The following is a 26132-nucleotide window of genomic DNA, read 5'->3' as shown; positions in this document are numbered from 1 at the left end:
AAATGCTTTCTCCCATCCCGCTGCTGGGGAAAGTGAGCAAGCAACAGAGTAGGGGCTTACCTGCTAGCCAGGGTCAACCCTGACCACAACTTCAAACTGGGTCTTGCACTTAAGTTCTCCCTTCCAGGACATGCTTTCCTAATGCAGAAAGTCCTTGGGTTACCGTGCCAAGCTAAGGCCACAGGTAAAACCCAGTCCTGGTTTTGGCGGCTGGCAGTGTGAACACAAGCTACTGGAAGGCTGAAGATGCAATTCTAAACTTGCCGTACCACATATTTACTCTAGCTGTGGAGCAGCACTGAAACTGTAGAAATGATGGGCTACACTCCTAACCACAGCAAGCACAGTGATGGAGTGGTATCACACGAAAAAACCCACCTCAGAACTTCAGCTCAGCACCTACTCACCCTCCCATTCAGTCCAGGTGATATCCTGAATCATTGCCTCGGGAAAGTGAGAAGGCATGTGCTAAGATCGGTGGGACAAAGGGGAGTTAACACTCTGCCACTTGGCACTCCTTTGCTGAAAGAGCAAAACAAAAATGAGAGCTAAAAGAACCAAAAAAATTCCCTAGGGCTGGAAGAAGCCAAAAAGACAACGCACTGCTGCTCAGCTTCCAAACAGAACAGAGAGTAAAATGATGTGGAAAAAATTTAAACAATCTGAAGTATGGCATGCTTTTTTTTCCTTTGAAACCTAGCTGATCAAAGGCTATGATGCAGACCGTCTGCAGAAACCAAATGCTGGGAACCAGTAATCCCACTGGCTTGGTTTTTAAACCCCATGTGTCCAACCTGAATCTCCACTCCTCAGGAGCACTGCTTGGTTCAGTGGACTTTCCATGAGGATGATTTCTCTATCCCAGCTGTCTCACCTGCTCCTCCTGCAGTGTTATTCCCAGTGCAGCATCACTCTAGTTAGTCTAGACTGCTTCCCACAAAGCAGTCCATATACTGGCTTTAATAACCATCTGGCAAAAAATAAAAAAAAAAATTAATCCATCACAACTGGCAGACCCCAGCACCTCTACTACCAACTGGGGATTTACATGTCAAGTGTTCTCTTACTCTACTATCCCCACTAGGGAAGAAAAGCAGAGCCTAAATTTGTCCTGAAAAGTTCGTCTCTTCAGATGTTAGTCTTCTGCTTATCTCCTTGCACAAGACAGGGCTGGAAGAGGGCAGCTTGTAGTCTGATTGCAAATGAACTTGAAGGACATTCAAAATGGCCACTGGAAAGCCTGCAGGTGGATGGAATGCCTCTTTGGCATGACTGAAAAAGCTTTGCATGCCAGATATACACTCAAGAATGGTGCACACAATTTTATTAAGAACTTTATAATGATATAGATTTGTCACTTAAACATTACAGCTACCCATAGAAAAGTGTTGCCTGTATCTTTTAAACACCATGTAAATAAAACAAATTTCTTTTTAAAACAGGATAAACTGCTATAAAAATGGTGCACAGTCAAGTCATACAAAAATACAAAATTTGTTTCCAACTGCAGTCCTAGTTGCAATTGCAGAGAAAAGCCCCCACCCAGGACTTCCAGTGAGCAGAGAACACAAACTTGTGGAACTGGTCATGGCAGAAATTTGTTGTCAAAGTGTGGAGAATCCACGTCTTCAATCAAAGCACCTTCAGTAATTTCCAGACAAGATGGAAATTAATTTCTCTGTAAGCGACTGTGTACGTGGTAAGTCTCTCAGCCTTGGAACCCAGTTTCTAGCATTCATCTGAGCCAGTTTTTACATTTCTGTTGCTAAACCCCACTGATCTACACAAATATTGGTGTTCAGCGCTACTGCTGTCTTAGCCACTGGTACATCAGGAATGCCTCCTCTCCACAAACGCAAGGCTGCCCCAGTAGTTCTTCTAGATAGTCTAACTTGCACTAGGAGGCCTTGCCAGTGCTCCAGTTGGGATCCCTAGGTTGAAGCTCTAGTGCAGTTAGCACTTACACCAATGTGTAACTTACAGCTTCCATAGAGAGCCCCCCTGATGTCAGTGGAGCTACTGATATGGTTCCCTTAAATGAGCATCTAAGTGCTTGCAGGATTGGGTAGTCCTGTCTCCCTGCCTCCCCAGCAGCTATAATTTCTAAATGTATTTTTACTTTCACACGTTTCATACAGTTTGGGTTCTGTGATATGAAAAGAGTAAATCCTTTTAATTTGCTTTCGAAAGAAAACTAAACAAATTCAAGTTATCAAATTACTTCTAGAAGCAAAAGTGAAGTATTTCACTATTGCCAAAAGGTAAGGGCACTGGTTAGCTACATGATACTACTATATTTATTTATTTATTTATTTTTAAGACTTTTGTCAGCAATTTAAAAGCCCGATCCTCTGAAAGGAAGCACAGAGAACTGCTTACTTATTAAACCTTGATAACACGAGTTGTGCATGTCTTTACCTAGACATACCTCTCCGCTCGATCACAAAGCTTCTGTAGAAGGACTTTTCTCTTTCAAAAGATTTTCTTGAATGGAGTGATCGAACAATTGAGGCATTACTTATTTGTACAGAGCTTGTATTTAGTGCAATAAGTTTAAAAATTCTGCTCTGAAATATTAACTTTACATTAACAAAAATAGTTTTCTTAAAAAAATTGTAACAAAAGGAGTTTATAGCATAGACATATCATGAATTCTTAGCAAATACACTTTTAAGCATTTACGATTACAATATACTGAAGAATTGAGTATTAGCATTCATATCTGGTGAACCTCCAGACTGAAAAGAAATGTAAATATCTAACAATAAAAACGCACGTTTCTTGTTGTTATTTGATAACTTTAGATAACTATCCTGGCAGTTACACTTCCAAAGAAATGTTTCTCTGCCCTTTCCTGTTTTAGCCACCTGCTACAGTACATACAAATACGGATGAAACAACAAGCAAGGAATGGTCCCTTCCACCTCCCAAAGCTCTCCAGCATTAAATAAAATTAAGCATACAGTACTTTTTTTTGTACGCCAGTACAGTTCATTTCTCTTCCCACCCTCAGCATCGTTACATCTAGTCATGAATTAATCATGAGTATGGCTAAGACTGAGCTTTAACAATCTGTTATTTCAATTGTTCACATGGAGCCTTCAAAGAAGCACTGCTGAAGTGTGAAGGAGGCTGCTGAACTCAAGGGGAGGATTGTGGGCAATGGGTAAGAGGGGTAAAACAGGAAGTTAATTGCATATAAAAATTATTTGTCCCCATTTTCTAGTTTCTGTTTAATAGGAGATGCAAGGGCTCCCACACACCTGAATACCTGAGGAGTTGGTTATTGTGATATCTGATACTGATAAACAAAACGGTGCCCCACCAGGGCTGTAAAGTAAAATGGCTGCTTATAAACCCATTCAAACTGAATGAACTCTCACTGAAACCACTTTTTGAAAAACTAAATTTGAAACTTTTCTTGATTTGAAGGTTTTCCTCACATGTAACTGTCCTGAATTTAATGCAAATTTAAACACACTAAGCAAGTAAAACTCTCAGCAGACTAGCAGTGTCATGGGAAATCTGTCTCTAAACCCAGTCATCATTTCAGATTATCTTTACAATGATACCTCCTCCAGATTTAAAATATCAAGCAGATAAGAATCAACTTTTCCATGACCACAATGAATAATTTAAAAAATGGAACAATGATAAAGCTGCTTGTAAAAGCCACCCGTATGAAAAGAGTACATGTTTCACAAAAATAATTGTTAAAAAAAGTATTAAATCCCTGTTCCTTTTCTCTGATTTTGGCTGTTTATTTATATATATATATATATGTATGTATATATGTATATATATACTGTTTTGGAATGTCAATGGGTTCCAATATGGCTGGCTAGTTTCAAGATGAACTTGCTCCAGAGGCCTAGAAAACAAAGTCATACAGCACAGTCTTAGACAAATGCCAAAAGACAAGGAGAAACTGAGTCAAAGGGGTCGCTGGAAACCATAAAGAAAGAAGTGTGAAAAGGTGTTGGGCTTTCTTCTTGTGCCTTGATACAAGAACAGGTGGTCCTAAATGTTTCCTCATCTCTGCTATTAATACCTATTTAAATTACAACGGCACTTAGGGCATTTCACTTTTAGAACCAATTGTCATGTCTAAGAAATATCCACATTTCAAGGCAACTGAAACAAAACAGTAAAGTCTCTATTTTTTAAAAAAGCAGGAAAAAATAAAGCAAAATTAATTTAATTTTCAAATACCCAATTTTGGGACTACAGGTGCCACTAGTACAGAATAGACTTATGAATGATCCTATTCCAGATGTAACTGAAGCCTTTATGAATGTTTTGGGGGAAGATACCAGAAATTTCACAGAGGGAACTGCTGTGTCCTGTACTTGTCAAGAAGTGAGACCCTAATATTTCAGAACCTATTCAACTGGAGCTGAACGCCCCAAAACAAAAGACCACTTGAGAAAACAAGGCCCAGTCAGTTCCAAACAAGACTATCACATGAGCAGCAGAACTGGGAGTAATTCAGCAGGTGACACTCAGGCTGAGCCCCAGCTGCTCAGCATCTTCTGCAGCAGTCCTAGGAGGACTTTCAGACAGTTCTAGGCTCAAGTGCCTAGAGTCCAGTTGCTAAAAGAACAAGACCACCCTTGACTTGCAAGTACTTGGTTTGCCCTTTTACGAGGGGGAATGAATAAAGGTTTTAACATCCAAGCTGCAGGCAGTCAAGTACAAAAGCCTGAGTAGCGGTCTGTGCTAGCACTGATGAGAGCATAAGTGGAAAACCACTTAACGTAAAACAGTTGTTTGAATTAGAAAGTAACATAATGCATTTTTGGACTGAGATTTCTTGTGCGTGTGACTATAGGGTTTGCAAACCCAATTCTCAATCATTTTAAGCACAGCTTTACATTTACAGTGTTTAGACCACTCTGAAAACCCCAACAGTAGTGTCTATTTGAACAGCTAGAATTACTCCCAGAAGAAAACAGTAAATGAGCATAGGATTAGTTTTTTAGATGTGTAAACATAGAAGCATTTAGGCATAAGCAAATCTAGAAACCAGTATGCTATAATGAAATAGCAAAACACTCAAGCTACACATCTATCCATTCTACAGCACAAACCCATTCCAGCTAGGTCAAAAAGTGCTCATGCAACATGGCTTCACATACATCATTAAATAAAAAAAAAATTCTACTGTTAGCATACACTCATTTAGGTTCCATTAGGTTAAAAAATTGTCCTCATGGTAAGGAACTGCGTCAGGCCCCAGATACTCTTAAGAACTTTCAAAAATGCAAAAATATGTATTTCACAAAGTCATATTGCACGATGACAAGTCATACCTTGCCCAGCCTGGGTCTCCATCATACGCTCTCAGTTCTCCACCTTCCAAACTCATCCTCCTATCTGTTATCTGTACCATGTATAGCTGTTCCTTATTCCAGGCTACTCAGACATGCAATGCCTTCCTAACTGGCACACCATAAGTAAAACAGGCTGCAGAAGCATAAATGATGCATTGTTCACTGTCTGTATATCTGACAGTGTGAGATGGAAAGAGCACACAAGAGACAAGCAACATAAGTAGTTGGCAATAAAAACAAACAACTGGGAGAAATGTCATTTGAGCAGGTTGAAAGGAATCACTGTATTCAGTTCTTTGGCACTATATAAAATAATTTGTTGAGAGCTTTAAATGCCTGGTCCTACTTTGCAACAATGGATGCGCTCAGTAGTGTTCTTCAGGCTTTTACCGTGAATGTAAGATGAACAAAAATTGTCCAGTTCAGGACTGAAAAGAGAATTTAAGTCAGAATAGCCCAATGAATTCCAATGTCATCTTACTTTGGGAGTACTCAGCAGCTGGGGCTGTCTGCGTATATCACATGGCATGCATACTCATCCTAATGAAATGATACTGCATTTTTTTCATATGACACAGTTCCTTTCATCTTACTTTTACAGGAGATGGTCTCAGCTGTGACAAAAACTCTGCCATCCAGGTGATAGGCAAGCTCACAAACAGAAAAAGCAGAACATCTTGAGTGATACAGAGAACAAAAACTTCTCCTGAAGAAGTGCAGTCAGTAAAGACAAAGAGGGAGAAGAAGTAAAAGTGAAACTCTTGGAGGATCGCCACCTCCTCATCTGCACCTACCATTGGTTTTAGCTCTCTGCCCTCAGCTCCACCTCCCCGGCCAGCTTCTTTCATAGATTTCCTACTATTCTCCACAAATTCCTAAAAAACAGTAACAAAGTGAAAAGTGCTTTCTTAGAGTAGACCCCAAACAATGAATTTCAATACAAAGCTTTAAGATGTAACTGCTCAAAATGTCAACACAACTTGCTCCTCCCACTGGTCTGGGTCAGACTCATCCACAAAGCACCAAAAAAGCCTGCCAAATAGCCTCATTTGGGTCTCCCTCATTTAATTCTGGAAGTCAGACAGGTATTTGCCTTGTGTGTTGTTACAACTTTCACACTTACCACACAATGCTCTCCTTTACAGGGAAGGAAGGTAGGAGGATGGCTGTCAAAAAAAGCCCAGAGATCCTAGTTGTTAACTCCTATCCCGTGTACTGTGTGTAACATTAGAACTCCATCCAACAGAGGCACTTGGAGATAATTACTTGCAAGGTCTTGTTGATTTCCCTAAATTCTCTCAATTCAAATTCTTAAATTTTCCACTGGATCAGAATCACCTACTCACAAAGATTAGCAAAGGTGCTAATTCAATTTTATGTAATTTTTTCTCTTGAAGGCAAGCATCCTGTAGTAAATTTCAGTAAACTTTAGCTGCTAGTGTTTTCTGATATTGACTGTTCACTGAAGAAACCACAATGCTTTTATGATTCATCTCTGCTGTCTTCTGAGACAGCATGCTGCATTTTACTCTTATTCTGTCCTAAAAAGCAACTCATCAGCTACTGTTTTATTTATTATATACTCTAGATTCCGTAGTATTTTACAAAGAATTTAGCATTAAAATCTTGACATGTTTTTCCAACAAGTGATCAGGAAAAAAAATTATGCTAAGAAATTATGAGAGTCTTCCCCTAGCCAGCCGTGGGGGTACATTTTACAGGGACATCTCCTACACTTAAAAACATTATCAAGAAAATTACCTACTCAACAACAAACTGAATGGCTTGAGGAGCAGAATTTTTACATCTTGGTCTCTAGCTAGAGTGAACAGGGAATGAGATGGGACAAATAAGAACTGAATTATGTAAAGGGCCTTGATCTAGACTCCAGGACAGAACGTAATTTCTGTTGTTTCTGTGCATGACAGGCTGAGAAGCAAATTCTGGTTCCTGTCTATCTGAAGGAAGAGAGTGACCACACTGGAGTTTTTCTACGTGTGGGGTAAAATACTCCGATATTTTTTCTCTTCCATGGCCCAGGAGAGGTCCTTCTTAGGAAAGTACAAAAACCAAGCCTTTACCCCTTGTTTTGCTTCTTTCCACCCTGCAAGAGTATCATTTACAAGAAACGATATCCAAAGGTATGATTCTGCAAGACAACTGGTCACCTCACAGCCAGCATACAGCAGCCAATACCAATTCCCTGCCTCAAGGGAGGGAAGAAGCATTACTTATCTGATGCTCATCAGATCACACTGTTTGCTGATCAAGCCACGAACAAGACAGTAAGGTAACGCAGGTAAAAAAAATTACAGTATTAAGCTCAGCTAGTGAGTTAACTCCACTCTCAAAATACCCATCTTATGAAACCATATCCTTAGCCTTAGAGACCAAGGGGAAACTTACCATGAGAACTTTATCCATGTAGAATTCCTTCCCAGGGCTCCCATCATTGTATTTTGTATCGATGGCAAAACATAAGAAAAGGACATCAACAACCATTTCATAAATGGAAAGGAAGCAGTGAGCAACCAGGAATGCAAAGAGGCAGACAATGATGAGTGGCAGCACCCAGATGGTGTAATCTCGTTGGTAATTCAGCAACATAATCCCGGCCAAACCTGTACTGCAGACAATCAGAACCTGAGGGAGAAAACAGAAGACAACTCTCAGGGCAGAAGCCTTTTAATTTTTTTGTTTTGTTTCATTTTTTAACCTATGTGCTCCTTGCTCTGCCAGGGCTAGAACTAGGAGCTACAGATGCTAGTGGTAATCACATCTTTAACTCCTGGATTCCCCACATCCCTGACTGTAAATGACATAAGGAAAGGGAGGAGGGAAGGCAGGTCTTGAGGGGATGGTACGCTTTTCATTTTGCTGGCGGAAACAACTTCAAAGCTTGTCTTATCTCTGTCCCATCTCCATACAGGAAAAGTAGATGAGTATTCATGTAAGGCGTTTCCTGTAACACTGTCCACAGAACTACACTATGTGCGAGGCCCTGAAGATGTTTCACTGGGTACCAGTTTGGTCTTTGGGAATAACAAGCGGACTAAAATAATTTTTCTGGCCACTCAACATTTTAAACATTTCCGAATCTATTATTAGGAACTCTGGCTAAACATGAAATTGTAAAATAGGTCAGCTTTACACTATTATGAAAATACCAGGTTGCACTGATAGAGGAGACAGGATGGCAGCCCAGCAGTGTTTCAGCTGATAATATTTTTTTTATACGCTGCACTGTTCATTTCAACATTTCTGTCACCTGTGCATTTCTCTAATAATTTGAAAAACATCTTTTTAGGGAAATGTTTCCTAACACCTTTCAGACACCTCCATAAAGCCCATTATGTAATTTTATAGTCTCCCAAGCACCTATATCTTCATTATGTGTTTATTTCTTCTTACATCTTATTGACTTAATTTACTAGACTGAAAGTCCAGCCCGCTGTACTCTGACTTAATAAAAGTACAGGAATGTAATAAGCTGTCAGTTCCTCATAGCAGGCTCCTATACTACCTTCCAGTACAATTTTGTCATAAATGGTGAGCAATAATGTGCGATTTTCAACATAAACCTGGAGAGCCCTTATTAAAAATAATTTAGAGCAAATGCTTCCTTTCCCTAAAATTCTAGGTTTTAACCACAAAAACAATCAAAAAGCCAGAACTTCTAATAATCACTTTTCTCTTTACTCCCTAAAAATAAATTCATGCAATAGGTGTCCTTATCTTCAGCTACTCCTTTCTGATCATTTTTACTTAAGTGGGTCATCTGTTTATCTTTGCTATCCTGGACAGTCCCTAGATGTAGCTAGATGTAATAAACTGCATTATAAGAAACAGGAATTTGAAGGCATTTTGTATCTGGGGTGCAAGCCATTGCTAGCAAAAGCTTGTTACTACATAGGTCAGTAACAACTGTATACAGCAGACATACCTTTCCTAGAAACAGCATAAAATCCCCAACTGTGTTTATGGCAGCCACTCGCAAAGCGTTTTCCACTAGAATAACAAAGGCATCCTTTGCTGAGGTGCAGAAGTTGGTGCTGTTGATAGCTGTGGCTGTATATGCGTTCTGGGAAAAGGAGGTTGAAAATTTACTCATGGAATGATTAGATATTCAGATGGAGGGGGGGAAGAACAGGGAGAAGATGCGGGTTCTGAGTAAGTCACAGAAGTCATATGATGTTAACGAACAAAGATTCCCTTGAGAGTTGTTGAATCAAGCAGTGTGCACCAGCTGACAAAAGACTATATGAGGTAGAGAATCACTATTCTTCTCCTCCCTTGCTCATCATTTATGCACTAACAAGTTTATTCCAAAAAACTAATTAAACAGAATTTGCAATTTCTCTGCAGGAGGAGGTGAGCAGCGGCATAACTACAGCAATTAAGTAGTTAGATAAAATATTCTGGAAATACAACGGAGTTTGAGAGTCATACAAGTCCACCATGATAATTTCTAGATACATCACTAGACTGCATTTAAAGTGAGCCATGATAATTTTCAAGGATTATACTAGTGGTTTTTTTTAAATGCTGCCTTCTGCTTTTGTTTCTGTATTTTCACAAGCAAAAACATGAACAACAGTGAAAGGGATACTAGAGAGATACGTAGAGAGGTGGAACCATGGGCCAATAAAATCTCTTTTACAAACAGGTCTGACCAGCCAGTGTGTCGCAACTTACAACTCTTTTTCCACTTTGTAGATGATGATGACAATTTGATGTTATGTACAGTTTTTCAATTGTGTGAACCTTAAATATTACACTTAGAAGAGCTTCATCTTTTCACAACAAACATATTTTGAAACTCAGATGTAGTTTGATAGAGTGGACATACAGAGGAACACCTCCAACAACCACATTCTCATAAAGTTGAGATACCATGTTCAGAAAGATAAACACCAGCTATTTTTCACCTTTACAAGGTAAACAAAGACTAATGTAGTGATTTGTAGTGTAATTTCAGTAATGGAGAAAAGACCAAAGTACCTTCATTGAAGTTCAGTTCCAAAGTATGATACCTTATGCATCAGCCTCAGAGTGCATTCTGGGAACCACATATATTATCAGCCCTTACATAAAACTTGAATATTGAAAAATCTTACCTGATTTAAGTAGGTCAGGCACTTTTCTAGACACCAAAGGCAGCAGATGCAGGCTTTGAGCATACAGCGAGCACAAGCATTTTCCTAGGAAAGCACAGAATGTAGGAAAACAAAGGTAAAGATTAAAACCAACGGATTTAAGAAAACAATATTCCTTTGTATTTCAGTAACTGATACTTAGCTTGGTAACTTAAGCAGTCCCTCTCAGTCCCATGGTCCTTTAAAGACTAAATATTCCAAAACAAGACTTCTAGCCCCCACACAGATTAAATTAAATTAGCTGTAAACACATCAGGCATTGGGTTTCAGTAAGAGAATGGAATCTATTTCTCTTACTTTTCCTTTGAGTTGTGTATGAATATACATAAGAATCATTCGTGGTATCTTCACTAGTGTGATAATGAAAGACCCCTTTGCCACTGTTCCTAGGTGGTAACAAACAAGGCGATTAACAGATGCCAGAATAGGAGTAAATGGCAGATTCCTTTTCTCCCTGTTGAAAAGAAAAAAATAATAAAGTAGAATGATCAATATGTATTTAGTATCATCTAGAAGTACTACAAATTCTTAATGAACTAATGTGCAAAAGGAACGTATTATCCTTATACTAGCTTTCAGTGTGTTTTTCACTCCACACTGACAGTCTGTGCAAGTCACAGTTTTGGCTCTAACGCTGTAACAGGAAAAGGATAAGGAATCAGTATGTCTTAAGGGTAGTCTCACCAGCAGTTGGCTGCATTACTGCTATCACCAACTGGAAGTTTCTATAAAACTAGATTTGATGGTGTGCAATTCAAAACCTTCCAAAAGAAGCGACAAACAAAGCTAACATTTTTTCAGTCGGACTGTGATAAACTTGCTTTCCCATCTCTTGTGGAGGTCTTTGTGGAGACTTTGGAGAGGATATCACTATCATTATTTATTAGGTAAATTCTTTTCTCAGATGTTTTGCATTTCTGATTTAGCTATTATATCCTCAAGGAACCCAATATTAAGCCTTAAAACAAGCTATTTTATTGCAACATAGCTAGAATATTTTTAAACTATGAGATGAATACTCAATTTCACAGTTTTGAAGCAATTCCCTCAAAGTTTTTATTTCCATTTCCTACCAATGAAGCCATTTCTATTTCTCTCTCAAGGAATAGCTTTATTCAACATTTAAAGAATGGCTCTTCTTCTTTATTAGAGTTATAATACTAAGCATATTAAAGGAACAAGTGCTGACATTCCAAACATAAAATATCTCCTCAGCTTGGGAGGAAGTTATTTTCATGTGACTTGCATTCAAAAGGATAAAAAAGTAGAGTCTTCATTCCGTGAAACTAACATCTGTGTAACTTAATCCTGAGATGTCAACGATTAAAATAGGTTTACCCTGTATTTTCTTACGATTAACCTTTAGAGCTCAGGTGGGGGAAGCCAAATTCTATTCCATTTTGGGCACAACCACATAAAAGGCCTGAGCCTTACACCCAGGCAACCCAATAACTTCCTCCTTTTGAGGTAAATGCAACAGAGGGCAGAGGCTGTAATGCAGAACACCTTGAGGTCTGTTATCGCCCAAGTTGAAAGGAATCCAGCTGGCTAAGGTGAATGAAGAGTGAATATATATAAAACATTTCTCCATAGATAGTTTCACCTCATTTGCTTTGGAAAGCTGCTAATATGCAAAATAATGGGTAAGTCCAAATTAATTCACTTTCCTTTCTTACTAAGTCGTTTTTCAGACTAGAATTGTACCTTAAAATGCAGAAAAGAAGAACAGTAGGGAGACATAGATACTCACTAACTGGGGTACAGTTAAAAGAAAAATCATTCACCCTCAGGTGATAGAAAATACATCAAGTTACAGATGAAGCATACACATTGCTAAGTGATCTATTTACATGCAAAGATACCCTCTCTCCTCTGTATTTTCCTAGTTCGTTACTCAACCTAGTTTAATTATTCACAAGATTACATCCCTGTAACATCTTGTAATAACTTCACAGATGTATTTCGCTGGTATATTGGAAGACTTCATCATTAATAAAGTAACAGAATTTCTGTCAGCATAGTAAATTAATTCCCTGCCTTTGATATTGCTTTAAAGACTAGGGCAGATAAGGAGTCCAATATAATTCAGATAACAGTCTCAATTAAAAAGACAAACCAATTAAACATTTGTGATCTGAATCATGCACTTGAAAAATTTCTGCATGCATTATTTAAAAACTGATTTTTAAAAAAACCAGACTCTTAAAAGCACATGGCAGGAACAGAGTGCAGCTTCTGGACATCATTTGAAATTTTTATATAGAATAGCCCTCACATGAAAGGCTAAAATCACATACTAAAACCCAATGGCTGAACTACATGCGTATTTAGGATACTTCTTGGGGATAGCATCACTCCAACATCTTGGTTTTCCTTTCCTAAGTAAACCAACATTGCTAAGTATCTTGTCGACGTCCTCTACTCATTCTGCTCGTTACCCAAAGGAGTTGTATTTATATTGTTTGGAATAGACTTTGAGAATATCTGAAGTAAAATTACTCATCTAGTTCTTGAACAATGATATGGTGGGTTTGGGGTTTGTTGGTTTGGGGTTTTTTTTTTGGGGGGGGTATGGAGGGGTGGGGTGGGCTCTGTGAAAAAATTTATTATGAACTACTAGATCTAGGACGACATGTAGAGAAGCTTCATTAAACTACACTTTTATAAAACAGGTATTAGTGTACTTGCTTCTTTTCCTTATCAAAAATACTGCCATAGTTCCGTTCTACATACCAAAAATGTAATGCTTCAGACCACTGAAGTACCATTTATTCTCATGAAATACTAACAAAGCACCTGATACCATTTTTTTAATTAAAAACCTGGGTCCTAAATTCTTGTGCTTGAAGGTTGGTAAAACCATTGCTTAATAATTAGTATTGCCTTCTTGAATAGCTAGCAGATACACGCGGAACAGCCAGCATAAAGCATGCCCTGATACACAACTTAGTACACAAATTAAATATGGAACCTTAACGCACACATATCACCTTGTATTTGAACATGATCTGTTCAGGATCTGTGTGCAAAGGATGACTCTAATAACATCTTAAGTAATCATGTGTAAGAAAGATTAATGAAGCACTGTTAGTAAATTGAACTGGACTGATTTGTAGTTAAAATAATAATCAAATGCTTTCAATATTTTTTTATCTCTACCGAGCTTATCAGCATTAATTATTAGCATTATAGATGATCTTCCAGGTGCACTCTGCTTTATAAACAGTCATCCGCATCTGTACAATGCGCACAGGTTACAAGGCAAACAAGACTTCAAGTCCAAAATATCAAGAATACCACCTACAATCAGCAAAACAGATTATTTTAGGACTTGACGTGATTTAAAGAGTCAATACAATTCAACTGCTCTCCAACTTTTAGGACGGAAGCAAGTATTCTCCTCAAAAGCTGTGTCCCTTATTACTTCTGTTAATTCCATTTCTAGGCTGCGCAAAGCAGAGCTGTTAAAGCTGTCCTTACCTTGTAAAATAGTATGTCACAACAGCCCCTGCTACCGTCATCTGCTGACAGGCTAGGATAAACTCGCTGATCCAGATCAGTCCCACTACGTGGTACCACCACATGTATTTCAAGGGGCCTGCCATCCGAAATTCAACAAATCCTTCTTCATTCGGGACAGGACTACCTAGAAATAAATGAAGGTAAAAAAGGAAATGGTGCTTAAATCAAGTCAGAAAGATGGAAGCACACAGTTACAGCAGAACTCCTCTAGCTTCTACTAACACTACTACATGTCCTGTTTAGGAAGATTGTTCATAAGGAAGATACAGCTTTTGAGACAATCAGTACAACGGCATTTGAAAAAAGCACTAAAGAAATATTCTGAGCGCACTCAAAATCCTGCAACACTTCTTTTATTTTATAGCCACATGCTGAAAATTTCCCAAACTAACCACCAGCAAGTAGCAAAAATTCTCATAATTAAACATAATTAGAAGCCTGACTCAGTCATTCTTAATTTCAGCCTGCTGCTCTGTTGGTATTATTTGTAGAATCAGCATCAATATTAAACTTCATAGCTCCTTACATCTGGATGTCAACATTAAAACCCACTTTTTTCTTCCTTATGGTAAGCCTTTGTACATGTACTTGTCAGTTTTTGTCGTTTTACAGTTATTTGTCGTTTTAAAGTTATTTACAGACATAAGGAAGAGCTTTAGAGTTTCTAACCATGATTTCGTATATTCAGAAATCCATTGACTCTGTGTCTCATCTGAATAGCAGTATCACGGGTTGAGACTGACAGTACATGTCAGAACCCCCCTAGGATAACCTCTTTTCCAGTGTGTCAACCCACATGGAGATGGTTCATCTTATACAACAGTTATGTGAACGTCTGATGAGATTCAGAAATATACTGAAAATGACATCACGTGTATAAAATATTTACCTTGAAAACCACCCTTCAGACTTAGCATTGATAGCACCTTCTCCACCTTCTTAGCTACACTTTTATGCTTACATAAAAAAAATCAGTATTTTCTTGTGAATAAATTGAACTATTGAAATAATTTTGGTTTTAGTGAACAAGCTCTTCTTAAGCGTAGGCTTCTTCTCATACACAGATAACGTAGACTTTTATTGAAAAGATCTGTCCCTCTTTGCACAAAGATTTTGTTTATCCGATATCAGTTAAGATAGTGAGTGCATATAAAGTTAAAAGCATAAATTAGTCTTTGCAGAATCAAGGCCAATGAAAGAGTTCTGTCAGAAAAATAAAACATCAGTCTAAATTCTGATACAAATCCAGTCTCTGTGCAGTGGTCTTAACTCGCAGTGAAGCATGCGACTGAGACTTAACTCACTTTCAGAGGTGAACGCTTTCTGCACATAGTGCATCATGCCACACACACTAAAAATTCAACAGTGATGAGAACTAGAACAGGTGAATTCTATTACCTCCATCCCTTGCTAAGAATTCAGGCTATGAAATAAAAAATATTTATCTTGTATTATTGTGAAATAGCCCTGTGATCTGAAACACTGCTACTTTTCAATCAGTAGTAAAACAATAAATTTCAAAATTCTAAGGTTTTAATAATGAATGATTGTCTCTATTGTCTACAACTTACTGCAAAATAACACAGACATCTCCTATTTCAAAAAGCAGTTGCTAGGATTCTCTGCTGAGGTAACTAAGATTTGAACCTATAGGATCAACTAATTCTAGAAGCGCTTGTCAGACCCTGAACACAAAGCAAGCTCTCCTTCTACGCACTTCACAGCAGGCAGAAATCGAGAGCACGCTGGCTGCTCTCAGAATCTGATGTATAAACAGCAGAAAAATCCCCCTAATAATCCTGGAAAATGCTGAAGTAATATTGGACACCTAAGTTATGAACAACTGAACACTACTTCGAGTATATTTACATTTTGGGAGACGGTAGATGTGTGGAACGGCCCTTTCATTACTATGTCTGCATCTGTGCAAGTGCTGGCTGTACAATAGTTTGTGAGATTAGCTGTAAGATTGGCTGGTTTTGACCTGTTTATGTAAAATTAGAGGTAATTATTGGAAAATTTGCTATAGCAGCCTTACTAATGGAGTCTTGTAGTTTCCAACATGCCAACTTGCATCAAATCAAAAGGCCTGCCTAAGGCACAAAATAACATACTGGGAATGCAGACTCAAATGCACAACAACTTTCTTGAAACAAGTGTTTTGAAGTCACTGAAGCAGACAACAACAGAAGCATAGCACGTGGGGTTTTGCTGCAGAGGTTCCCACATGCTTTTTAACCAATGCTGCCTGAAATCATATAAAAATGAAGCGGAATTTATTTAAAATAAGCTTGATAGCTGCTTACCTGTAGTACCAAGGAAAAGCAGGACTGTGATCCAGTATGTCCAGAAGAGGATAAGCACAAAGAATGTCCAAAATGGCTGGAAGACTAGCAGCGGCAAGTGAATGAAGACCTTGCCGGCCACGTGGAACAAGGCAATGGTGAGAGCTACTCGTTTGCGCATAATTAACATTATCAAGAACAAGATAACCTAGAGGAAAAAGTTTCCAAATGACATTTTAGAGAATGGAAAAATAAGCAAGCTATCGTCTTGCACAGCTAGGATATTCAAACACAGCAAATTAACACATGCTCTATTTAGAAGATCACAAGATCAAAATGAAAAAACCTCTATTAGCTGCTTCTAGTAAGAAATTATTTTACAAATTATACTTTTGTGGAATTCCAGTATCATAATTATGTATTTGGAATCATCACCAGCCTCAGGCTTATGAAATTAGACCAGATTCTATCCTCAATTATGTTTCACAAACCAGTGAAATCAGCCAGATTTAACAAAGAATACAATTTAACATCTACACTTGGGCATGGTGTCGTGAACTTGGCATTTAAGTTAGTCAAACATTGTCAATTTTTAGTAGTAAAGTCAGTAACTGAAACAAACAGCAAGGCCTGAAGAAGACAAATTGGTTCAGTAATAATTTTTAGTATTTTTTTTTCCACAATGATCCTTCTGTAGATGGAAAAATTTGGGGAACAACCAATTTTGGAAGCAGAAATAGTCTAAGGGCCTTCAAATAAACTGAAATTATGAAGTATCTCTGAAACAGGAACCTAAGAAAAATCTCGTACGTGAAACTGGATTGGGAGTCCAATATTGTACCAATTCATGGAAGTCCCTGTGGACGTTTTACAGTACAGGGAAGTAGCTACAGGGTCAGGAACTCTCTTCTGACTGAAAAATAGGTATTACAGAACAACGCGTAGAAGTAAAAATAAAAAAAAAAAACAAAACACTGCAACAGAACTTGCAGTAGAAATAAACTCTTCCAAAATGTGTGCAATATAGAACTTTCACCTGAATAAAAAAATTGAGACAACCAGGAAGACAGAACAAGAAAATAATACAATCATTAGCAAAACATACCGTGAAGACTGTAGCTGAAATAGCATAGATCAGAAGAGCCTGAAGATTGTCTTTGGCTATTTGAGTCTCAACAGCACTGGCAGATATTCGTTGTTTAGCATACAGCCACCACAGGACTCCTGTACCACCTACGTTTTAGAGAGAAAAAAAAAAGGCTGAGAGATGCTCCTATGTGACACAGCTGTACTACCTAGTACCAAAGAAACTAAGGAGTTTCTTCTTTTAAGTCTAGTCTGGTACAGAAGGCTCAAAGGCACTGACGGCTAAACCAACAGAAATTTCTGAGGACAGAGAAGCGTACTCTTCTCAAGTGGATTTTCACAGTCTCACCCCACTATGACAACTTAAGAGCTGTGCAGCTCTTCGACTTCGTGTTTTAGGGTGAAGTGCATGAGAGGACTAGTTCATGGGGAACCCTAACAACAAAGATCACAGCTCCCATTAGACAGGCAATACAGTAACAAAAAGAATAAAGAGTTATATGGTAGAATGGATAGATATGTGTGTATAATATGTCAGGGAGAAAGAATTTAGGAGGGGGAACAGACAGGGACCTTTGGATTACGATGCAAAATAACAAGAGGAACAAAAGAAGGAGCCTGCAATTTCTGGGAAGACTAACCAACATAAGAAGGAACAGCCCTGATACTGAAAACAGCACCTCAGGCTAATGACATACAGCTACACCTGCATCAGAAAATGTCTTTTGGGCACTGGAAAAAACATCATTGAAAGGCTCAGGAGACCAATATACTCTGAAGTACTTTCTTCTAACGCCTGTTACAAAACCCTAGCCTTAAGGCCAGAATTTTGTTCTCATACTCTATCTACCTTTCCAAGGTAGAACTTCATTTAAATACAAGACTCCAGCCCCTCAGGGAGGGTTTTGAGTATCTCCTTTGAGTATACTTCTCTGTTCTGTTGTTATTTCTGAATCATCTGCACAAGTCACAAGTCTTGGCTGAAGGTACTTTCAGGTCTAAAATGGAGGATGCTCTTTTGGTGTACCCTGAACAACGAATTCTGAATAAGCAGTATGTCTCACAAACGACATGTTCATGTAATGGATAGGACTTTTTTAGAGCATTATAACAGATGGCAGTAAGTCATTCAACTCTCCCACTCAACATAGTTGCTCAGTTTCTTAAGGGAATATAAATGAAAAAAAAAAAACAAATTCCCTTCACTGTGGTCAGAGATCTTGTGAACAGTAAGCAGAAAAAACAAGTGATCCGGAAAAGACGTAGATGGACTGCTGATTTTTTTTTCCATCCCTTGCAGTCATGCATTGCAAGAACCTCATGCATTGCCAGTACCTCCTAATTTAATTATCTATTCTTCTTCCTCCCCTACAGTCATCTGCCCATATATTTTGGTTTTGCTCCCGAGTATCAGTAATAGAAAACTTTACTTTTACAAACATAAAAGTTAATGTGATAAAGCAAGGCTATCTTTATGCAAGCGAAATAATTTTGCATGAGACAATCTTTGGCCATTCCCAAGATGGCATGGCTGGTTGCATTTCATACACGACCTAGGTCATGCAGGACTTTCAGTCATATGGAAATACAAGGATTTGATTAGAAATGACAGAAAAGCACCTTGGCCTCGTCTCCTCAAGAACAGATCTTAGATAAACCTACAGAGCTACTCAGAGGACTGAAGGCATCAATGAACCTGTCAGGGTTGTATGGATGTATCTACACCCTAAGGGTCCCCTGAGGCTGCATAAACAATAGCTGCCCTTTGATTCCTGCATGCTTGTTCACATGTTTGGAAAGCAGGTTAAGAAAGCAGGAAACATTTAGGGCTGTGCTACAAGTGCTGTGAGGAATATCCCATATTGCCTATGTGGGGTCTAGTGAGACAGGCTGAGAGGAAGCTGGCTAGCCAACCAGGGAGTGCATCAGATCTCTAAGGAGCAACGTAATCGCTGTGAGAGGACTGCAATTGCAAAGGTGGCATTTTTGACAATTGTCTTGGAGGAGACTCAAAGGAAAGCTGAAGGGAAATGCATGGTCCAAGATCTGTGCAGGATGTAGCTGACCTGAGGCCATGGAGCACAAATATTAGAACTGGACAGTCAGAAGCTGGGAGACAAGCAAGACTTACCGAGTGATCCCAGAATGACAAGAATTGTTAAAATCCAGACAAGTACTCTTGAAATGTACCTGATTATAACCATCAAAATCATGGACAACACTGCAAAAGAAGACAAATAAAATATGTAGAGCAATTATTTCAAGTAGAAATAGCCTTTCTAATTTTCCCACAGCACTTAAGCTAACTGCCTTCTAACAGAAATTTTAGACAGATTTATTTTCTGAGGCTTAGAAATTCACTGCACAGATAGTTAAGGTAATTAGGCGCCTCTACACCTTCTGCTTTGATACTGTTGATTAAAACAAAGACAGCATAAATACATTTACATGGTACATTAAATACAAGACATAATGCATACATACAGACAGAGATGCATTTAGACAATGACAAAACAGACAGCAAGACATGATAGTAGTCCTAGTCTGGTAACAAAAGCACACCTCCTGAACAGCAGAGCAGAATTTGCACTCAAATACACTTGTCAAACAAGTGCAGATAATGTGACACCTGTGTATTCCAAAATGTCATGCCAGTAAAAAGTAAAAAAAAATTTCTACTTTATTTTCAGTATTCAAAATTAGTTCTTTATGAAGCTTTGTTCATATGGTTCCATTGCCATTCAGGAACTGGGTGTTAAAAAACCCTCTACAATCTCAGCCAACTAAGATTTAGTGTGTGTAAGCGCATGCACGTATTTTTACATATACTTCTTTGTGTACAGCAAATTACAGGAAAACCACTGGAACCTGGCTTTCTGAATCACACAGTCTTACCCATTGTTTAAAAATAAATAAATTCTGTTTAACTTTGGAGGTATGAAAAATATTTTTAATTAACTTTATGTAAAACTCTCTACTAATTTCTGACTCTAACCCAAAAGTAGCACTGCAAATTAGCCACTAGCTTTCAGATTCAGAACAGTCTTTCTACCACTACAATGAAATACTGCAGCTGTCAAGACTGAGGAACAAACAGCTTTCCAGTTATAGCTGAGAAGATACTCAATGGTCCTTCGTGTTTTGTGCTTTTTTTTTATGGTATCTAACATTCTCCTTTTCTTTTTTTTTAAATTACAAAGGCAGACTGAAGACAAAGGAATTCTTTATCTTGTATAACTGCACAGTGTTTCTTTCTAAACTACACACTGCTCATATACATGCATAGTATCTGGAGCTTCCCATTTTAGGATTTCAGATTTTATACTTGGAAAAAGTAAAATAAATTCATTATTAAAGTAATTTATGTGGGTGAGTAGCATTCTATCTTAATTCACAAGAACTCACTGAAAAAGCACTTCAGCCTAGTGCAATGTGTCACTCTATAGGCCACAGGAATCTCACAACTATGGAAACAGTTCAGCACCTCTATGCTGCTGGGAATTTCCAGCTCTTCAGACAAGGCTAACTTTTTCAAAGGCCTGAAGTTTTTAACTTTAGGCTAAGGGGAAGAACAGGATAACACACAATACAACAAAAGGGCACCTAACTCTCTTGCTTTCCCTCTGAAAGTTCTCATATCCCTGCACAAATATGTTAAATGAAGCAAACTAAACGCCCTACATTTTAGAGGAGTGTGCTATTGTGCACTTCTCACCCAGCCCTTTTTACTTGGAAAGGGTTTATTTGGAGTTGGGTTAGCAGAAGGTGAATATTAGAAAAGGGAAAGGTGAAGATTATAATAAATTTGAGGATAATGGGGACGCTCTGTTAACTACACCAAAACTCATGTGGGCTAATCAACTGCCACACATCCTCTGTATCTCATAATCTGTGGAAGAGGAGGAAAAAAAAACAGGAATACGTATGTATATTGCTTCTGAATAAGTTATTCAGCTGTCAAATAACATTTAAAAAAAGCATTCTGAACCATTTTCTAAGGGCTCATTGCTATCATACATTTTTTTGCTCATATTGTGGTTAGAGGGTGTTAACAATCTCCTAATGCAGTACTAAGAAATAGCTAGTAATGAGAAAAACAATTACCTAGTGATAACAAGCAAAGTCCCATTATAATCTCTTTGCTGGTCATAACTCCACTAATCAGCCTGTGTAAGACACTACTGTCACTGACAAAGGTGATCAGGGCCTCTGCAAACTTGGCATAGCAGGAAATGTTCACAGGAGCACAGCGATGGAAGAATGGAATAGGTGCACTGGTGACACAAGAAAAAAAAAATCAGAAAAAAAAATTACTCCTACTTAATATAAATGCCACATCAACACACAAATGAAAGGTGAATAGATGCAACCACTCCACCCTCATAACATCATAACCAGAAACCATGTGTTGAATGCACAAGTGCTGCTGGAATGAGGATGATCGTAATGGGAAGTGATGCAGTTCTTACAAGTAACTCTGTGAGGCTGGAATGCACAGTCCAATAGGAAATTATTACCTTCCCCCGCCCTCCCTTTAAACAGCAAGGCTCAGAAAATACACGTTCCTATTTCCACTGAAACGTCTCTTATTCAAGTGTCAGGTGGTGAACCAGCAGCTGAAACAATGCCTTTCACTCGTGTTAGAATGGAATACTGGCCCACATTTGCAGCAAATGACATCCCAGCATGACAATACTCTTCTTGCAAGCATACATGTTACGCTAAAAGACATCAGCACTTAAAACTGCTGCAACGCAAAACCAATGTATTTGCTCCTAGTCCTTCCCCCTACTAAGCTTGCTCTCATATTGAAGATTGCAATCACAGTGTTTACTTTCATTAACTTTCTTAAAATTATACGCTACATTCTTTGCAAAATATGCAATGATGTCTCTATTGTTTCATTATTCCCGAACTGTTTTGGAAGCATCCTCCCCCAAAATACTGATGCCATACATTAAACTTTTCCGAATGCTCAGCAGAACCTGTTATCAAGTCCATCAGAAGAAGATGCAAGAGAGCAGAAACTTCACTTTAAAGTGGGTAATTTTGTTTTCCAAACGTTTCCCATTCAGTACCTGCCTTTCTTGCTCATAAACTATGTCAGACCTCAAAGTGGCCTATTACATCTTTTGATCGGTCTTCCCAATTACATCTCAGACACACGTTCCATGAATTACATGTTCCTTCCTATAACTGATGCAATGAAAGAAATGTCTTTGTTATTAAGTCAGTCTTTTCTTCTAGCCTCTTCAATTTGTTTCACCCTCCCCGATCTTCCTTACTTAAAAAGATTTCAGTGGACTGTAGCAGCAATGCACATAATCTTTTGCAGTTTCCCCATTTCAGTAATGACCTACAAACCAGCAATTTTCTGTTCTCAATAACTATTTGTTAAGCCCAAGCATTTCCAAAATTCTGTCATTTTAAACACATAGGGAGTAAACCAGCTGCCTCAGGCATATCCTTTCTATGCATTGTTTTTTTGTGAAAAAAAGACGAGATGCTGAAAACCATTAGTGTGTAATTATTCTCTACAGAATTCAGGAGAAATTATGATCACCTGCCACATCTAGGTAATTAATAGATGCTAGGTTTTTGTTTGAAGTCACTGACCATTGTAAATTACATGGTTTTAAACTTACTGTGCTGAGTAGGTAAATGCATTTAGAGATGCTCATATTGATGGTCTACTTTTAGGTAGTGATGAAGACAACAGTTATGCATAGCAAAGTAATTGTGAATTAGTCACAGTTATTAAAAACCACACTAAAACCATAATGATGGCTGCCCTATTTAAAAGCCAGCCCATGTATCTCCCAGCCTCTTTCAACATAGCCTATTTTGGAATATGCAGCATACTGCGGTTCATTACGTGCAGTAATACTGGGAAATACTGAAATCTGAGAGGTTTACTTAATTGTTAACTGCCACAACTTTGCAGGAAGCCTAGAGCATTTTGAAGTTGTCAATATAAATAATAAAAAATGCAAAATCTGAGTTGGGAATAGGCAAAAGACTGTCATTCCTGCATCCAAATATGAAAAATACCCATTATGAGAAGGGAAGCTAATGGGATTAAAATACTCTTTCAAAATACATCCCAACAGAGGAAAAAATGCTTTTTGCATACCTGAGTTTATATTACCCATCTAACGTCCCTTAAGCTATGGCAATTTCACTACACATTTTAAGTTAGCTATTTCTGTGTGCAATAATTAATTTCTAACTTTGTGGTAATTAATTAAAAAAAAAAAAAAAGGTTAGTGGTTCTTACAAGCTTTCTTGAGTAAATAGGACTCCTGAGAATCTACCTGTTGAGATATGCCACTAATTCAGTGGTTCTGACTGAATAAGTGGGTGAGATAAGGTATTTTGTCTAATAAAAAAAATAATACAGTAATAGATCTATTCTCAGTACCCTGTGCTATTTTATATGGCCTTTTGGTTATAACTTGGTATGTTACATACCAAAATGGAATTACACGTTTCTGAGAATACCATGATATTTAATCATGAACAAGAGCAGACGATGTTAGAAGTTGTGTTTTCAAAGCAATATTCAAATGAAGAGACCCATCTGATGAACATGTTCAAGTACTAGATTTCAGAGGAGAGCTTCTTCCTCTCACTACTACGCCGGGGCATATATAGCAACCGGTGTGTGGGGAGCCTGGTTGGAGTGCCACTGCTTCCTGCTCCTTATAACGTCTAGAGAGCAGCCCCTTGGCACAGGTCAGCACAACTGTTTGATAAACGCCGCAGGGAAAAGCTGGATAGGTTTTCCTCTAGGGCCCCCTGTTTCAAAACTACACAGCAAAGTCATGCTCTACTGAGGCTGAGATGTGCTATGCACAGTTTCTGGAAGACACACGTTTTGCTGGCTGCATTGCTAGATTGCTCTGCTGTGTCAAAGTTGGACATAGTGCCTTGAAGCTGGAGGATCAGAGTCCATTAAGAGGTGGAGCCGCAACTAAGGGCATGAAGAAGCCTAGTCCTCAAACAGAAAACATCAAGGGACAGTCCTCACAACATATGCTGTCTCCATCCCATGGACCTAATGGGAGTCAGATGATGGTTCATACCTCTGACAGATCAAATCTGAAAACAGAAGTGTTAGGTAAGCTCTCCCTGAATGCCTCAGCCTACACCGTGTTGGGTTTTCATTTGTTTGTCTCCACAGGATTCCATTTACCCTCCAAATTACACTAATTTACTCAAATAATTTAACTATAAAAGTCTGAAAAACATAGTGGTTTACAGATACAATATTGGCCTTTTTTGCTTTAGGACATTAAGTTCAGACTTTTCAATCTCAGAAAATATTCAATCATATTGAGCATTTTATTCATATCAAATAAAAAAGGGGAAATACTCCACCTACACAATAGCTTTTCAAAAATAACTTGAGGTAGTTTTTGTGAGGAATTTACATAGTGTCATTACAGCTCTGACACACTGTTCTTATCCTCCTGTTTTCTTATTAAGCTATATTCATTCAGACTGAATGACATGGGAACACACAGTGAGAAAAGTCAATATAATTCTGGCAAAAATTAAGACTGACAAGCCTTTTCAGTATGCAAGCTGGCACTGAAGTTTTCATTTGTTTTTGTATTACAGCTATAACAGCTGGTTAGCTGCATGGAATATTAATCTGCTCTGGGGAAAAGTAAAAAAAAAAGTTAATATTCCAGCTGCTACTTATTGTCACTACAACATAAAAAAAAATTATTCACTGGATAGGCTACCATGCTGACAAGAGAGACTTAAAATCCAGGTTTTCAGAACTGACACAATTGTAACTTTTAAAAAAACCATAACAGAAAACTATGCGTAGGGCAAGACTGCAGTTACAACCCACTACTGAATATGTTTGAGAAGCTAAATTTTGAGAAAACACAACATGATTCTTCTTGAGTGGAATTACTGGCAGAAGGGTGTGCACACAGTAATGCTGATCTCCACAGTTCCAGCCAGCAGAGTTTCTGGAGCTACAAACTTTCCTTTCCTACTTCCCGAAAAGCAGTCTAGTAAAATATTTTAAACAATAAAATTCAAATTGATCTGTTTATAAAATATAGCCCTCCTTTTTGTACTTGACCATCCTCATATTGGTCGTTTGGGGACCGAAAGAATAAAAAATGAAGCAATTTACTAAATCTGACTGCCTGAGGTCAGGTGTAAGAAGTGAACACCGCAGAGAGCTGTGTGTGAATATATCCATTTTCCTCCCAAAGATCCAAAGTGCTCCATAATTGCCTCTGATCAGCACTGCTGACAGGCAACTGGCTATAGGGTGAAAGGCAGTAAAACAGGTAATACTCAGCACAGCATCAGTTACATGAGACAAGAGAACTTGAAGATACCAGTTCAGTATTGTCAGTAACACATGCGTGAATAGTTTGCGTTTTTCTTTTAAGAGTTGCTTTCAAAATGTCTTTTAAAAACAGTGGCAATAATACACTAAAACATCCACCTGTAAGACAGAATAAATTTGTGCTGCATATTTTCTGAAGAACTGTCATGAACAAAACAATCTCTGCTCCCTCCACCCCCAATCAAACAAGATGTTAATATTACCTCTCTGGAACAGGATATTTAGGACATAACTTGGTGGCCCTTGGGTCTGTAGTGTATTCTGATGGCTGTAGTTCATAGCTACACAGACTGGATCCTGTTGAGAGGAAAAGAAAAAGACTGATGGGGAAAAAATAAAAAACAAATATTCCTATTATTTCCAAATGGTA

General features: G+C 38.2%; 1 protein-coding gene across 2 annotated transcripts in view; it reads right to left on the bottom strand.

Annotated features, from left to right (window-relative positions):
• Positions 1–1297: 1297 nt before the first annotated feature.
• Positions 1298–26132, bottom strand: part of SLC44A1 (solute carrier family 44 member 1) — a 67122-nt gene continuing 42287 nt past the window's right edge. Inside the window, exons 5-16 of one of the 2 annotated variants that reach the window (XM_074569847.1) lie at positions 25966–26059; positions 21487–21656; positions 19514–19603; positions 17402–17529; positions 16318–16504; positions 13970–14135; positions 10787–10943; positions 10451–10534; positions 9277–9414; positions 7740–7976; positions 6128–6208; positions 1298–3871 (exon numbers count right to left, since the gene is read on the bottom strand). In XM_074569847.1, the coding sequence (XP_074425948.1) occupies positions 3848–3871; positions 6128–6208; positions 7740–7976; positions 9277–9414; positions 10451–10534; positions 10787–10943; positions 13970–14135; positions 16318–16504; positions 17402–17529; positions 19514–19603; positions 21487–21656; positions 25966–26059 (1556 nt within the window). In that variant the 3' untranslated portion in view covers positions 1298–3847. Of the gene's footprint in view, positions 3872–3950; positions 6209–7739; positions 7977–9276; positions 9415–10450; positions 10535–10786; positions 10944–13969; positions 14136–16317; positions 16505–17401; positions 17530–19513; positions 19604–21486; positions 21657–25965; positions 26060–26132 lie in introns of those variants that run through there. The other variant, XM_074569846.1, reaches the window with a different exon arrangement.

This window comes from Larus michahellis, chromosome Z (assembly GCF_964199755.1).
Source record: "Larus michahellis chromosome Z, bLarMic1.1, whole genome shotgun sequence".
Classification (NCBI taxonomy): domain Eukaryota; kingdom Metazoa; phylum Chordata; class Aves; order Charadriiformes; family Laridae; genus Larus; species Larus michahellis.
This window is presented reverse-complemented; position numbering and strand designations above follow the sequence as displayed.